At 43.5% G+C, this 15508-nt stretch overlaps 1 protein-coding gene across 2 annotated transcripts in view; it reads right to left on the bottom strand.

The window, feature by feature from the left end:
* Window positions 1-15508, bottom strand: part of SCD5 (stearoyl-CoA desaturase 5) — a 172201-nt gene that overhangs the window by 51015 nt on the left and 105678 nt on the right. For both annotated transcript variants that reach the window (XM_033214269.1, XM_033214268.1), the window contains exon 3: window positions 2770-2975. In XM_033214269.1, coding sequence (XP_033070160.1) covers window positions 2770-2975 — 206 coding nt within the window. The remainder of the gene's footprint in view (window positions 1-2769; window positions 2976-15508) is intronic.

Genomic DNA, 15508 nt, shown 5'->3' with positions numbered 1-15508 from the left:
ATTACACAAACACACACATACATATCAGGACGTTTTGACATCTTAAAAACCTTTCTGGCTAGGGAAAGCCTGGCCTTCCTGGGCCTAGGCAATTCCTAGAGATAATAAAGGGCACCGCCAGGAGCATGCCTTGAACATGCAAACTACATGATCCAGAGCCATATCTCCCCTGTTTGGCCTGTACTCTCAAAGAGCAGTATTCCTCTACCTTAATCATCCTGGGGCTAGACCAGGCAACTAGGGGTGACCTCTATAGTTTAGAACGTGTTCTAAATTTTAAGCTGTATCCTTAGCACTGATTCCCAGTAGGAGCTCAATGATATATGTGACATGATGATATGAATGAATGGTTTCTGATAGCCAAAGCCTCCTTTAGTCACTGAACTGGTGATGAAAGATGTTCTTAGATGACTATTCAGGGAACTTGCTGAAATAGTCTTTGTTCTTCTTCCTGCATTTAGAAATAGTCTTTAGACATATGTGCCGCCAGTACACACATAATGAATCAGATTACATTTTTTTATGAGAAAAGATGAAAAAAATCTTCCATTTTTATGGTCAGAGAAACCCAGACTATTATATCTGGCTCATTTCTCATTAATAAAACAGAAAATCTTTTGCCTTCTTATCTGAGCTCTTCAAATTAATCTAAGATCTGATTGTCCCAAAGCATTACTAATTATATAGCAACATCATTTGTATCACAGAATTGGAAATGACGTACATAGCTAACCAGAGTGATGGTTAAATAAACTATGACATGCTCAACTGACGGAATCTTCTGAACCTTTGACAATGGTGTCTACAATACAATCTGAGGTTAAGAGTGAAACATAAAATTACATATGTGATATGACTGCCATCATGCACCATATATGAAATAGAAAGAGATACTACTGAATATTAATAGTGTCTGTTTATCTGTTAAGACTGTGAATGATTTTCTTTCTACTTCTCTGAATTTTTCAGCTTTTTCTGTAATGACCTTTAATATTTTACACTCACAATGAAAATCAACATCAATAAATCATTGAATTGCTAATTGAAAACATCTTGTTGGCTGGGCACGGTGGCTCATGGCTGTAATCCCAGCACTTTGGGAGGCTGAGGAGGGCGGATCACTTGAGGTCAGGAGTTCAAGACCAGCCTGGCCAATATGGTGAAACCCGTCTCTACTAAAAATACAAAAATTAGCCGGACATGGTGGTGCATGCCTGTAGTCCCAGCTACTCAGGAGCCTGAAGCAGGAGAATCGCTTGAACTCAGGAGGCAGAGGTTGCAGTGAGCCAAGATCACGCCACTGCACTGCAGCCTGGGTGACAGAGCAAGACTCCATTTCCAGAAAAAAAAAAAAAAGAAAACATCTTGTTATTTTCTGCTTTAAAACTTGATATTGGGTATTTTCACCTAAAAGAGCTGAATTGATACTGGGTGTTTTCACCTAAAAGAGCTGTATTGAGACGTACAGAGAAAACCTTACAGTGAAACCAACAGAAAGCAGTGATGGAAACACAGAGAATTCTCTAGTCTAGCAACTGCCTGTGTAATAATAATAATTGCTGACATTCACTAAGCTCTTACTATATGCCAGGCATCTTCCATACATTTTTAAAATATCTTCATAAAAGCTGTAGGAGATCGATACTACTGTTACTCCCATTTTATAGATGAAGCTGAGACTTAGAGTGGTTAATTCATTGCTAGTAAGTGGAGGAGTCAGAGACTTTGATTCCAGCAGTCTGTCTCCGTGGTCTGCCAGTTTCTCACTATGTCTACTGCTCCCCGCAGTGTAAAAGGAGAGGCTTTGGGGGAAAAGAGCACAGTCCTAAGCCATCCTTCCTTTCACGCAAAGATTCTTGTGTTGAACAAAGGCATGGCCTTCATGTCCATTTTCAGACTGAGAAGGAGATTCTGTTTAGGTAAGTCCTCAGATGACTCCTACCCATTGGTGGAGATGGTCACTAGTAGCCACTTATTCAACATGTTATCTCAAGGCTCTAATTAGAGTGTGGTCCATATGTTGCCCATCTTTGTACATAAATCTATTGTTTTAGGTGCTAAAAGCTCATCATAGCCAAACTTTACAGACCCAGACCAACCTGAGAACAAAGGTCGCTCTCTACTTGCCAGCACGATTATAGGCACTCTTTCTTCATGTGCTTACAAAAAGAAAGCAGTTTCATCCTGCAAATGCTGGCCAACTCAATATGCTCAGCCGACACCATCAGGGAATATGAGTGCTTTGAGGCCCTCTGTTGAGCGGTCTCATTTTCTCTGCACAGAAACCTACTAGTGTTAACGTTTCCATGAGTGATGGGCGGGGGAGAGGTTTCACTACAACAGAATTTCAGAACAGGAGTAGGATACCTGGAGAGAGTCCAGTCCTTTTGGAGTCAAGTAGAGTCAAGGGTGTCACTAAAATGAAGCAAGTCCCTCTTCTGCTACTCCAGAGAATCATGAATGGGGCAGTGGGGAAACACAGAAACAGATTCCATGAAATCAGCCATGCAAGATTAGTCTGAAGGTAATGACACTGGGCTTAAAGGAAATCCATTACAAATGAAACTTATAACTCAAAACAAATGTGCCAATGGGCAAAATTTAATGAGCAAAAGGAAATTAATAAATAGAGATGAATCTTATAAATATGGCCAAATTGTTAGGACAAATGCTTGAGAAGAATGCTATGGGGTTATGAGTCCACCTCATTGTGCTGTTTCTATGTCCTGGCCCCTGAGAGACAGCTCTCTGTCATCCCCATTCACTTACTTTCTCTGGATCCGGACCACAGGATCGGCAAGCAGGTCAGTGACGTCAAGCTTTCTCCCCTTCTCAATAACATCCGGATGCTTGCGAACAAACAGCCACCCGATATGGGAGAAGAAGAAGCCCCGGCGGGCATTGTGGGGGTCAGCATCCGTCTCTGAGTACTTGTGGTGGGCTCGGTGGTCCCTGGACCACTCGAAGATGTCATTCTGCAGAGAGAATGAGAGCCTGAGTGAAGAGAGGAACCGCACCGCCAGGCATCCTCCTAGGAATCCTCCCAGCCTCCCCTCCCCCACCAGTCCTCACTGCTGGTTTCACATTCCTCCTATCTTCAACCCACAGTTCCTCAACCTCAAGTTCAATCCCCTGTGGTCTGGAGTGGTTTTCATCAGAACAAGAGTAAATCTTCACTTAGCAGGGATCTCAGCTTATGTGTGGGACGTACCCACTGCAGGAAGTTCAGGCTTGTTGGGTGAATTAGTGTAGAGACCTGAAGGAAAGCTCTGGTGGGGGCGACTGAAGTCTCCTAGATCATTTGTGTCAAGAAAAGAGAGATCTTTTTTTATGGCTGCACCGTATTCCATGGTATAAATATACCACATTTTCTTTATCCAGTCTATCACTGATGGACATTTAGGATGATTCTATGTTGCTATTGTGAATAGTGCTGCAGTGAACATACATGTGCCTGTGTCTTTATAGTAGAATGATTTATATTCCTTCAGGCATATACCCAGTAATAGGATTGCTGGGTTGAACTGTAGTTCTGTCAAGATCTTTGCAGGGACATGGATGGAGCTGGGGGTCATTATCCTTAGCAAACTAATGCAGGAACCCAAATACCACTGTTCTCACAAGTGGGAGCTAAATGATGAGAACACATGGACCCATAGGGGAAAAAAACATACTGGAGCTATCAAGGGTGGAGGGTGGGAGGAGGGAAAAGATCAGGAAAAATATCCAATGGGTACTAGGCGTAATACCTGGGCGGTGAAATAATCTGTACAACAAATCCCCATGACACATGTTTACCTATGTAACAAACCTGCACATGTACCCCTGAAGTTAAAAATTTAAAAAAATGAGGGAGACATCTTCTTAGGATGAAATCTTGGTTGTCAGAAGAGAGGGGCAATCCTGAGTATGAAGGGTGCCCGTTCTTGGCCCAGATGTCTCTGCCTCTCTCCCTACTTTGATGTTCTTCATGTGTGACTCACATAGATCAGGAAGCCAGCAGATAAAAAAAAAAACCCAAATGGCTACTTCCCCAAATCTCTGCAAACTACCAAGGCACCAGTGGCATCATTTTAGGACTGCTCTAACAGAGTATAACAGAAACAGAAGGGGGACAACTTTGGCTCCTTGGGTGTATTGGCAATCCACCAAGTGGAGAGGCAGCGGTGGCTGAGGAGCGGGACAGCACTCACTGGAGCCCCAAAACAGACTCTGGTGCCCCTAGAAGGACAGGCAGCAGAGTCTGCCCAGCCCACAGAGCTGAAGCGGGGCTCAGCGCACGTGGGGAGCACAACCTATTGGACCTCTTGTAATGGGAGACACGGGAAGGTGTCAGGGGGCTGAGCTATCAGGGGCAAGAATTGATGGCATTTAGTCTGTTACAATTAATCGCTCAAGCGATTCTCCCATCTCAGCCTCCCCATTAGCTGGGACCACAGGCACATGCCACTATGCCCAGTTAATTTTTTAATTATTTGTAGAGATGGGGCCTCACTATGTTACCCAGGCTGGTCTCAAACTTCTGGGCTCAAGGGATCCTCCTGCTTCAGTCTCCCAAAGTGCTGGGATTACAGACGTGAGCCACTGCACCCAGCCACTTGTACATTTTTCAGTGTGTGCATTATACTTCAAATTTAAAAGTCTGAAGAATTAAGAATTCAATGCTGCCTACTGGTGAGAACGTGAAATGGGCAGAAAGTTTGTGAAGCGCAAATGAGCACTACATATCAAAAACCCTAAAACTGCATATCTTTTAATCTAACAATTCATTTTCTGGAATTTATCTTAAGGAAATCATGGTTGGGTGCAGAGATTTAACCACAAGGATGCTCACTGCAATAAAAACTTGGAAAGACCCTGCATTTCCTCATAACAGGATTTGATTAAATATTTTGTGATAAATTAATTAAATACTACTTGTGTGTGTAAACACACACAGTAAAAGTTTATATATACATGAAAGAAATAGTAAGAGAAAAAATCTTAGAGTTACCTCATGGGAGTGAAATTGGAGGGTAGGAATGAGGAAAAATACTTTTATGCTTGATCCTATACTCTGAAACTATTAAAAAGAATTCTGTTAGTGTTGTATTAAAAACTAACTAACAAAAAAAGGCTATTGTAGTATTGACCTAGAAAGATGAAGGTAAAAGTAGTTAAAAGAAAAGTACTTGGCCGGGCGTGGTGGCTCACGCCTGTAATCCTAGCACTTTGGGAGGCCAAGGCAGGAGGATCACTTGAGATCAGGAGTTTGAGACCAGTCTGGCCAATATGGTGAAACCCTATCTCCACTAAAGTACAAAAATTAGCTGGGTGTGGTGGTGGGCACCTGTAATCCCAGCTACTTGGGTGGCTGAGGCAGGAGAATCGCTTGAACCTGGGAGGCGTAGGTTGCAGGGAGCTGAGATTGCCTCACTACACTCCAACCTAAGCAACAGAGTGACACCTTGTTGCAAAAAAAAAAAAAAAAAAAAAAAGAAAAGAAAAGAAAAGTACTTCTCAGAACACTATGAATCCATTTTTCATTAAAAAAAATTTATGTTTAAGCATGGGAAAAACAAAGGAAATATCTTAGCCAAACTGTTTGCAGTGGTTCTCTCCAGGAACTGGGATTGTGGGTGACTCTTTTTTATTTTGTCTGTGTTTTGTAAATTTTTATAATAAACAGATTATTCTTTTGCAATACAGGAGAAACAAGTTATTCTTGAAAACATTTCTATATTCCTGCATGAAAACAACCCAGTTTCTGCTCGATGAAGCAGTAAGATTCATCTGGCAATCCCGTCTGTCAATATACCTTTATGTCACCTGTCTATCTTTATTCTCATTAGCAACTAATCAACCAATCAGACCTCAAGTGGTGTGGCAGTGCCCTCGCTTGAACCCATTCTGTCTTTTGTGCCTCCATTACTTCACTATCCATCACTGATAATGTCCCTAAGTGGGGTCTCCACTGAGACTGCAGAAACTGAAATTGATCATGAGGTGATTTTTCTCCACATGCACAGCCCTTGAGTGTTATCTGTGACTTGAGTAAAAGTCATCAATCTCAAGAGTCCACTGAAGTGAGGTATGAAGCAACCTGCTCCTTCAGAACTACTCCCCAGCATCCTTTTATGCTCAAAATAAATTCTTGAATCCAGTCATCTAAATGGCAATAGAGGACATTGTCTTTTAAGGTCCACATAATTTCCACTGGTTAGCAAGATGAAGGCTAAATGTAAACAGCATTTAGCTTGTCCCATTCAGCAGATCTGAAACCAGAATCATTGATTGGTTTTCCCCTAGCCTAGCTGGAAACAGATGCTTGCTCCCAACCAGACACCAAGATGGTCTTTCTGTCCGTTATTTCAATTTTGTGGCTGTTTAAGGTTCCAGAACAAAAAACTTCCCAAGCAGTCTCAAAACAAAGCCAAAGGGAATTCCACTTGTATTCATAACACATCTTCGTTTCCAGTCAGTAGTGAAAAAGAAACCAGGACCAACATGTCAACATGTCAGCTTGAACAGGCAGGTTTTAGAGTAGAAAATATGTGTGTGCATGCATATGCATGTACATGTGCATGTGCGTGTGCATGCATGTGGTATGTGCGTATCTGAATGACATCCTTTCTGGGAAAGGAGCTGTTCTATCAAGGGGGTCAAACAGAAAAAGATACTGATGGCTCCACTCCTTAGAAACTGTAAGGCTCATTAGAAATAGGCTTTATCTCTGTCTCCAGGGTCTAAACTTAATCTCCTCCTGTTCAGATGCCAATTCAGAGTGAAAAACAATGTTGGGTGCTTTCCCCATTGTTGATACTAGGTCAGTACTTATTTCTCTCCAGACAATAGGCTAATCTGTAAGAATAGCCCAGAAAGTCCCCAAGAGTGCCTGGCAGCAGTTCACACCACCTGGCAAATTGTGGCTTTGAGAGGACAAGTTGCCACCTGCTGCCTTGCCTTCATGTAGCACTTGGTCTACATAGGTCTTAGAAGCTGGGTAAGTGTTGAAAAGCCAACTTTAGTAGTTTAAAAAGTGTCAATAAAACTTAAAGTTTGAAAATAAGGAAAGAAGTGTTTAATATTTTCTTCTATTACTCTTTTGTTTAAATCTCTTAACAACGAGAATGTATTCAAATAAGACTTTTCACTTTAAAAAAAACCACACATTTAACATACACTTTTAAAATGGCATAGACAGTAATCTTGGTAAATAAGTTGGTCTTCTGGAAATCTTTTCAACTTAGGTTTTGGAGGGTTTTTGGTCAGTGATGTGACCATTATTCTAATCTCCTGAACTAGATCTCCTTTACTCCATGAGTTAAAAATTGAGGGGGAAGAAAGGACCTAGAAAACAATGGTAATTCAATAGCAATGAACATATTTAGTTCCCACAACTTGTTTTTAAAATACCATTCTCCACTAAAAGGAATCAGGACTGTGGAGAAATGGCTGGTGCCAGGACTGGGGTAGGAAAAGTACACAGGGAGCTCAGTATGTTTTGTTGTGCGGGAAAGGAAGTGCTTAAAAAATGATGGAGCATGTCGAAATGAGAGGAACCAGGTGTGGTGGCGTGCATCTGTAATCCCAGCTACTCAGGAGGCTGAGGAGTTCAAGACCAGCCTGGGCAACACAGCAACACACCATACTAAAAAGAAAGAGGAGTCCATTTGTAGTGCTTCCCACTGAACAAACTGGGGTAATTTGGGCATTAAAATGAATAATGACAGTAACGGATTATAATCCATGTAATCAAAAAAGAGTCCATGGGTTATAAATACATGAGAAGAAGCAAACACTTTTCTTTACAGTAAAATACCAATTGACAAATGTAGAAGAAATAACAGAGTTACAAAATCACCATTTTGCAGCTGTCATGGCAATAACTGATTCAGGCAAGAATCACCAATGTTTGCTAAAATTATTGGGTAAAAGTTTGATGAAGATAAAACATTTATATAGGCTCATAATCTTTGCATAAATTAGTTCAATAATTACAAAATAAAAATAGCAATCTTACAGTGGAGAAACTTAGCAGATGCCACCTTAACCGAATAATCAAAGTTCATACCTCCAATAATGTGACAAAGTGATGTCATGTGCCTCTTTTTCGATGCTGAGAAGGACACAAGAATGCTAATGTAGTACTCCCACCAAAAATGCAGAGTTTGAGTCTAATCACATGAGCAAACCCAAATGGAGGAATATTCTACAACTTAATTGGCCAGTACATTTCAAAAATATCGATGGCATAAAATTAAAAAAACAAGGAACTATTCCAGATGAATGGAATCTAAAGAGACATTATAATTCATTGTAATGCATAATCCTCAATTGGACCCTGAACTATTATAGAATCCTGGATACAGCATTGTATCAACATTAAATCCCTGACTTTGGTAAGTGTACTCTGTCTATGTGAAAGTGTCTTTGTCATTAGGAAAAACACACTGAGGTATTTGGGAATAAAGGGGCATGATGTCTATAACGTACTCCCAAATGATTCATAAAAAAAAAGAATACATAAGAATGCACATGCATGTACAGAGGAAAGAGCAAGGGAATAAAGCAAATGAGCAGTACTCTAAGAGTTGGTGAATCTACGTGAAGGTTATACACAAGCTCATAATTTTTTGCAACTTTTCTCTAAGTTTCAAAATAAAAGACCTGAAAAAATTATTTCAAAATAAAAGTAAAAGTTAAAAACAAAAATTTCATGGGCTCTCTTCTTTACAATATCAGCGTTTCCCCTTCCACTCCATTTCTACTCTACCACCCTTGGTCAGGCTTGTATCAATTTGCTTGGATTCTGTAATAACCTTCTAACTGCCTCTCACTTATAGTAATTTTCCTCTCCGCAATACATTCGGCATACTGGTAACATCCTCTTTCCATTCATACTCCCCAAAATCTATCATTATTTTGCTTAGTATTTGACAATCTCTGTGTATTACTTTTCTTATAAAATCTAAACTTTTCTTCTTCTTGAAAATCAGACAGGTTTCTTCGGCTGGACTCTTATCTTTCCCACATTTTATCCTTAATTTGACTGATATTTACTGACTGGTATGCACTAGAAGATAAAGAACAAACAGGACAATTGAGGCTGTGTCCTCAAAGAGTTTATAGTTTATGGAGGAGACAAATACTAAACATAAAGTAAATCAAGTCAACATAAGTGAAATAATTTTAGACTGGGATTAGAGCTGTGAAGCCAATAAAGGAGCTGAACAAAAAAGGACCTTAATATAGGCAAGGCCATTTGTTTTTTGTTTTTGTTTTTGTCATCCGGGCTGGAGTGCAGTGGTGTGATCTCGGCTCACTGCAACCTCCACCTCCAGGTTCAAGTGATTCTCCTGCCTCAGCCTTCCGAGTAGCTGGGATTACAGGCACCTGCCACCAGGCATGGCTAATTTTTGTATTTTTAGTAGAGACAGGGTTTCATCATGTTGGTCAGGCTGGTCTCGAACTCCTGACCTCAGGTGATCCACCTGCCTTGGCCTCCGGAAATGCTGGGATTACAGCTGTGAGTCACTGCGTCTGGCCAGCAAGGCCATTCTTAACTGGGTCATCTTCAGGTTGAGAGGAGTTGGTGGCAGAAGTGTGGGAGGAAGAGGGGAATTGTCTCAGGTAGAGGGAAGGACTTGGAACAGTTGAGGAACTAAGAAACGGCCATTGTGTAGGTAGCATGGTGCTAGGACAAGCCTGGTACGAGATGAGGTCTAAGACACATTATGCTATAATAAAGAATATATCTGGTCTTTGTGTCTGGTTCTTGATACAGAGCTTTAAAAACTCTTGGAATTTTCTGAGTGATAGGAAATTCCTCTACTCTTATGCTAGAGGTGACTTTCATGGGCCCCTAGATAGCCTCAGTATGGGAGCAGATCACCAGAAAGACCGGCCATGTGATTAGAGAGATGGGCGTTGGCTAGCCAACAGGGCAACACAAGTGTTCCGGATAGAAGCAGAGACCTAGATTGGCTTCTGGTGCCACTGCACCAGCTGGTTTCCTGGGGGGAAGCTGGGGCCATGGTCTTCGGAGGGGTGGTCCTGTAGATCCCGCAGTGCAGGCACATCCAGACGACTCGGAATGCCGCTGGCTTCTCTATCTAGGTGTGTCTGGTGCTACTGGTGGCTAATATTTTCCTGACATTCTTCTGGTTTGGAAGGCATTTTGAGTCACCTCTCTTGTAGCAGAGCATAATCATGTTGTCCATGTTGCTGATGGTGAAACTCTACCCTGAGATCCACATGGCAAAGGAGCCAAGCATAAAATCCTTGGATCTTCACCACTCCTGGCACCGGGGCAGTTTCCCGGACTATGTGGAGTGTGTCTTGGCCTTTGCCGACATGGCGGGCTAGATCAGGACCCGTCCATTGACTGGGCCCTGTTTGTGGAGACTCTGGGCTTCCTGTCCGTGCTGACTGAGGCCATGATGGACCTGCCCCGGCTCTACGGCAACCACTGCCACGGGTCCTGAGGACATGAGCATCCAGAGCACTCATGAGGACAAGGGCAGTGCCGTCAGGACCACCTACTTCCTGCTGAGAGCTGCCCATGCAGCTCTTGGTCTGCACCTGCTGCAGGTGCTGGTGGACCTGCCATCCAGGCACGAAGACCAGATATATTCTTTATTATAGCATCATGTGTCTCAGACGTCATCTCGTACCAGGCTTGTCCTAGCACCATGCTACCTACACAATGGCCTTTTCTTAGTTCCTGGGACCCTTCACCCACCATCCTGAGAAGCCAGTGCTCCACGCATCACACCCCACCATGGCCAAAGCACTTCTGAGCTGGCCAGGGAGGAAAAATATGTGTGAATGCCGGCTGGTGTCTGTTCTCCCTATGTGGAGAGCAGGCATGGCAGCCCCTGAGTGGAGAGGCGGTATCCCGTATCAGGCTCTCCATCAGCGGCTGTGTGGGGCTCTCAGGGCAGCCAGGCCAATACTTGGCTCACCACTGCTGGGGGCGGCCACAGTGGATTTCACACCCAAGGGCTGGGTTTCCAGTGATTTTAAGGTGATGGAAAAGGCAAATGTCTTTTCCCACTTCCTCTCAAAAACCACCCAGCCTGAACCTGAGATGTGTTCATAAACACACCAGAAGGCAAACTCCAGTCCTCTGAGGAACAGCAGCCCTCAGGAACCTTCTCCAATCTTATTCAAGTCCTGGTCCCAGCCTCTCAGATCTGCCTCAGCCCACAAGACAGCTTCCCTGGGGGAGAGGCTGCAGCTGGGGATAAGTAGGATCCACGTGCCAGCGGGGGCCCAGGCAAGCCTCAAGGCTGGGGCTGGGGCTGGGGCTGGGGCTGGGGCTGGGGAAGCGAGGAGGAGACCTGGTATCAGGAGACCCTGAAAGTCCTGGGAAAAGAGACTTTGGACTCAGTGTGACCCTGATCAGACACCCTGGTTGGATGATGATGGCCTGCCCAGTGGGGTGGGCACAGAGGGCAGGGCTGAGTTTGCTCTGCTCCCGATTGTAGGGATGCAGTGGCACCTGTGCTCTGGGTTTTCTGGCCAGAGTTGGCATCTCAAGGGCCTGCAGGATGAGTACCTCCTGATACTCGGCTCTGGTGCCTCTGACCTTGCCCAGCAGTGCGGTCTGGATGCCTAGCTTCTAGGCTGGCCTCTTCCTGGGAGATGCTGGTGTGACATCTCTCATTGGGTGTCCCTATTTCCCTAATTATCCCTCACCAATCTTTAAGCCAATGCCTTCAGTTCTACCACTAAATTATATCTTGAATCGGCACACTTCTCATTTTTACCACCTTCTAGTTCAAGATCAACTTTTTTCCTAGGTTACTGCAAAAGCCTCCTGAACTGGTCTTCCTGATTCAACACTTGCCCCTCTCTATATTATAGCTAGAGAGACCTTATTGGAAATTAAACTACTCTCTAGCAAAATAAATAAATAAATCAGTGGCTTAGCATTATATTTGGAATGAAATCCAACTTCATTATTATGTTCTACAGGGCCCTGTGTTGGAACACCCCTGGGGTGAGAGGCAAGCCCATGTCTGAGCCTGCTGGGTATTGTTCAGTGCAAGCTTAGGGGTGTTCCAGCCAGAGCCTCTGGTTCTCTTCGAGTGCTAGGGGTCCCCTAGACAGACAGAGAGGTCCTCCTGGGTGTGTGGGAAGGCTGAGGGGGCTGAGGGCAGAGGCTGTACAGACACAGCCCCGCCACATCCCTGAGTAGGATTCCATTTGGGAAGAGTCCTTTTCCTCTGGATATTGCACACACTGGCCAGACACAAGACACAGAGGTCCTCCTGGGTGCGTGGGAAGGTTGAGGAGGCTGAGAGCAGAGTCTGTATAGACACAGCCCTGCCACATCCCTGAGGAGGATTCCATTTGGGAAGAGTCCTTTTCCTCTGGATATTGCACACACTGGCCGGACACAGCTTTGATGTCCATCGTCCAGGACACAGAGGCGTCCTCCAGTCACAAGAGGGGATGCGGAGGGCAGGGTGCGTGGTACCCTATGCAGGCTCTGGCTGCTGGGATGGCCCATCTCACACTCTGCTACTGCTGTCCTGGGCTCTCGGGTCCGAGGCAACCTCCAGAGCATGGGCAGCAGCCTAGCCACAGGCACCTGTGCCACCGTCCTCTGTCCACTGTCCACCAAGGCATGTTGGGTCCCACAGTTCTGAGTCTGCTGCCTCTGGCTGTGGTGGGAACCACTGGTCACCCCAAATCCCCACTCCCCACCTTTTCAGTTTAACACAAGCCCACACCGTGCTTAGCAGCTCTATGCTGACTCCAGGCCCTGGAGTTCTCAGATGCATCCCAGCGGCTCCCACAGGCATTATGTTCCCTTCTGCTGGGCAGAGGGGCCACTTCTGCAACAACAGCAGATGTTGATGCTGTCAGTGCCAAAGCTCTATGACTTTAGCGTTATTTGCTGTGGCTGGTGGGACAATGTTCAAAGCTGTTTCCAACTCCTGAGTTTTCCTCAGGAAAACTCTTGAGTATCTGAGTGAGGATCTTGTTCTTAGCCCTTTGGCCTGTAAGAGGCTTTGAAAATTTTATTTTATTTTTTAATGAAATAAGATATCTGTGGTGGTAATTGCCTCCACATTAAAATGTCACCAATTGCATGCGCAGTAACTGATGAATGTTTGTACCCCCACCATGTGGCGACTTTGAATCAATAACTCTTTGCAGATCCAGGGAAAAAAAAAAGAAAATCATAAGAAGAGAAAATATATTTCCTATTCATTAAATGGAAGTGGGTCATCATAAAGGTCTTCATCTTTATCATCTTCGCATTGAGTAGGTTGACAGGAAGAGGGGCTGGTCCTGCTATCAGAAAATCCATGCATTTAAGTGAAGCTGCCCAGTTCAAACCCATTCTGTTCAAGGGTTAACTGTAATTGTAAGTATAGCACTTTCTTGAGTTCTGTGTGTTGTTCTAGTGAATTATCAAACCTAAGGAGATTGTGGAAACCCCAAACTTACCACTGGTCATTCAGAAGTACAGGTAGCCTGGGGACCCCACTACTGTCCTGCAACCCTTGCAGCAGGCATCTGAAGTGGGGGCAGTCATGTGGAACACTCAGCCTTTAACTTGCAGGATCTGATGTTCACCCTGGGTGGTTATAGTCAGAATTACACTGAAGTACACCAACTTGGGGTGGACACAGAGAACTGATGTGCAAGGCCCTGATCATGCAGGGCCCCACAGAACATAATAATGAGGTTGGATTTCATTCCAGATACAATGCTAAGCCACTGAAATACTTATTTATTTATTTAGCTGGAGAGTCGTTTAATTTCCAATAAGCTCTCTCTGGCTACAATATAGACAGGGGCAAGCACTGAATCAGGAAGACCAGTTCAGGAGTCTTTTGCAGTAGCCTAGGAAAAAGTTGATCTTGAACTAAAAGTCGGTAAAAATGAGAAGTGTGCAGACTAAAGATGTAATTTAGTGGTAGAACTGAAGGGATTGGCTTAAAAATTGGTGAGGGATAATTAGGGAAATGGAGAAATCATGGATGACACCCAGACTTCTGGTGGGAAAGCTAGGAGAAGAACAGAAGAACAGTTTTGGGGAGAAGGTAGAGTCACAACTTTGAATTGGGGCACACTGAGTTTGAGAAGCCTAAGAGACATCCAGTGAGATATGTCACACAGGTAGCCAGATTTGTAACACACTATAACCTGTCAGCTTACTTCTTCAATCTGGGTGATTGTCTAACTATGCTGTGAACTCCTACAGTATATTCTAATCATTCCTCTCTCCCTACCTTTGCTCAGATGTGTCCCTACCCTCCTCTTCTTCTCTGCCTAGACAAATCCTTTTCACGTGCAGCTCAAATCTCCCCTTCTGCGGTAGGCTTTGTCCAACGATTCTAGCCCATATTCAAATTTCTGCAGCCCTAAGAGTCAGTGTGACAGTTTTGAGCAATTTAACTCCACGTTGTCTTTTTATAAGAGTCTTTATTGCACACAAGTCTAGCCAGCTCTTTCAGATTATGAGCTCCTCATCTAAGGGCCACTTCTTAGATATTACTTGTGTTCCTCGCAAGCACATAGTGGCTTATGCACTTTTAAATGTAATGGTAATTAAACAGCAGATTTACATGAAAAGCTGTGAAAGATCCAAATGGAAGAAGGTAAAAATAATCAAATGTTTCTGCCTCCTAAAAGAGTTTTTAAAAGCAAAGCTAGAAATTTCCATTTGGCATCTGAAACTCAATAAATATTATCATTAATTAAAATTGCTGATTCAATGACCCCTGTAGACATGTATCTTTGGAGCTTGATAAGGCATTGAGGCGGCATTCCTGAGATAATCCTGTGACAAGAGCACTGGCTGGCATTATAGGAATTGGAACACGATGACTGAAAAGCCTGAACTTTGATAAACAAGGACCAAGGATGAAAAACAGTTCAATATCTAATAAGGGGGTGGGGAAGAGGCCACTAACAGAAGGCCTCACTGTGTCTGTTAGATCTGTTTCATTTCATATCTTCATTAATGTCTGGGAACAAAGCTTACACATTTTGTTAATAACATTTCTGATTGGTACTAAATTAGGAGCTGCTGCAGACATCATTGAGGACAGAGGAATAACACAGATGGATCTAAAGAGGTTAGAAGTATGAATAGAAATTATCACAATGAGATTTGATTTCGGAAAAATGCAAATGAAGGCAGCTGGGGGAGAAATCATCCAAAATGCAAAATAATCAGTGGGTTGGGAAATCTAGAAAGCAGCAACGTAAGAGTGTCTGGCAGGCTAGCAATGGCATAAAGAATACGCAATGACAATGCGCTGTCTCAGCCCAAATGGCTAGTGACAGGTACAGGGAGAAACGACTTGTCAAAGAATTGCATTGCAATACAGTCTTCTTCAATGTCCATAAACATTTTTGGAGATGGTTTGGGAAAATAAACAAAATAAGCTCAGACATTTGGTCCTTAGTTGATTCAGCTGTTGGAAAAGAATTAGACTCGTGGCTTCTAAGGTTCCCCAATTCTAACCTCTTGTGATCCCAGCTCTAACCTTCTGTGATT

This window comes from Trachypithecus francoisi, unplaced genomic scaffold (genome assembly GCF_009764315.1).
Source record: "Trachypithecus francoisi isolate TF-2019V2 unplaced genomic scaffold, Tfra_2.0 Lachesis_group1, whole genome shotgun sequence".
In the NCBI taxonomy this organism is placed as follows: Eukaryota; Metazoa; Chordata; class Mammalia; order Primates; family Cercopithecidae; genus Trachypithecus; species Trachypithecus francoisi.
This window is presented reverse-complemented; position numbering and strand designations above follow the sequence as displayed.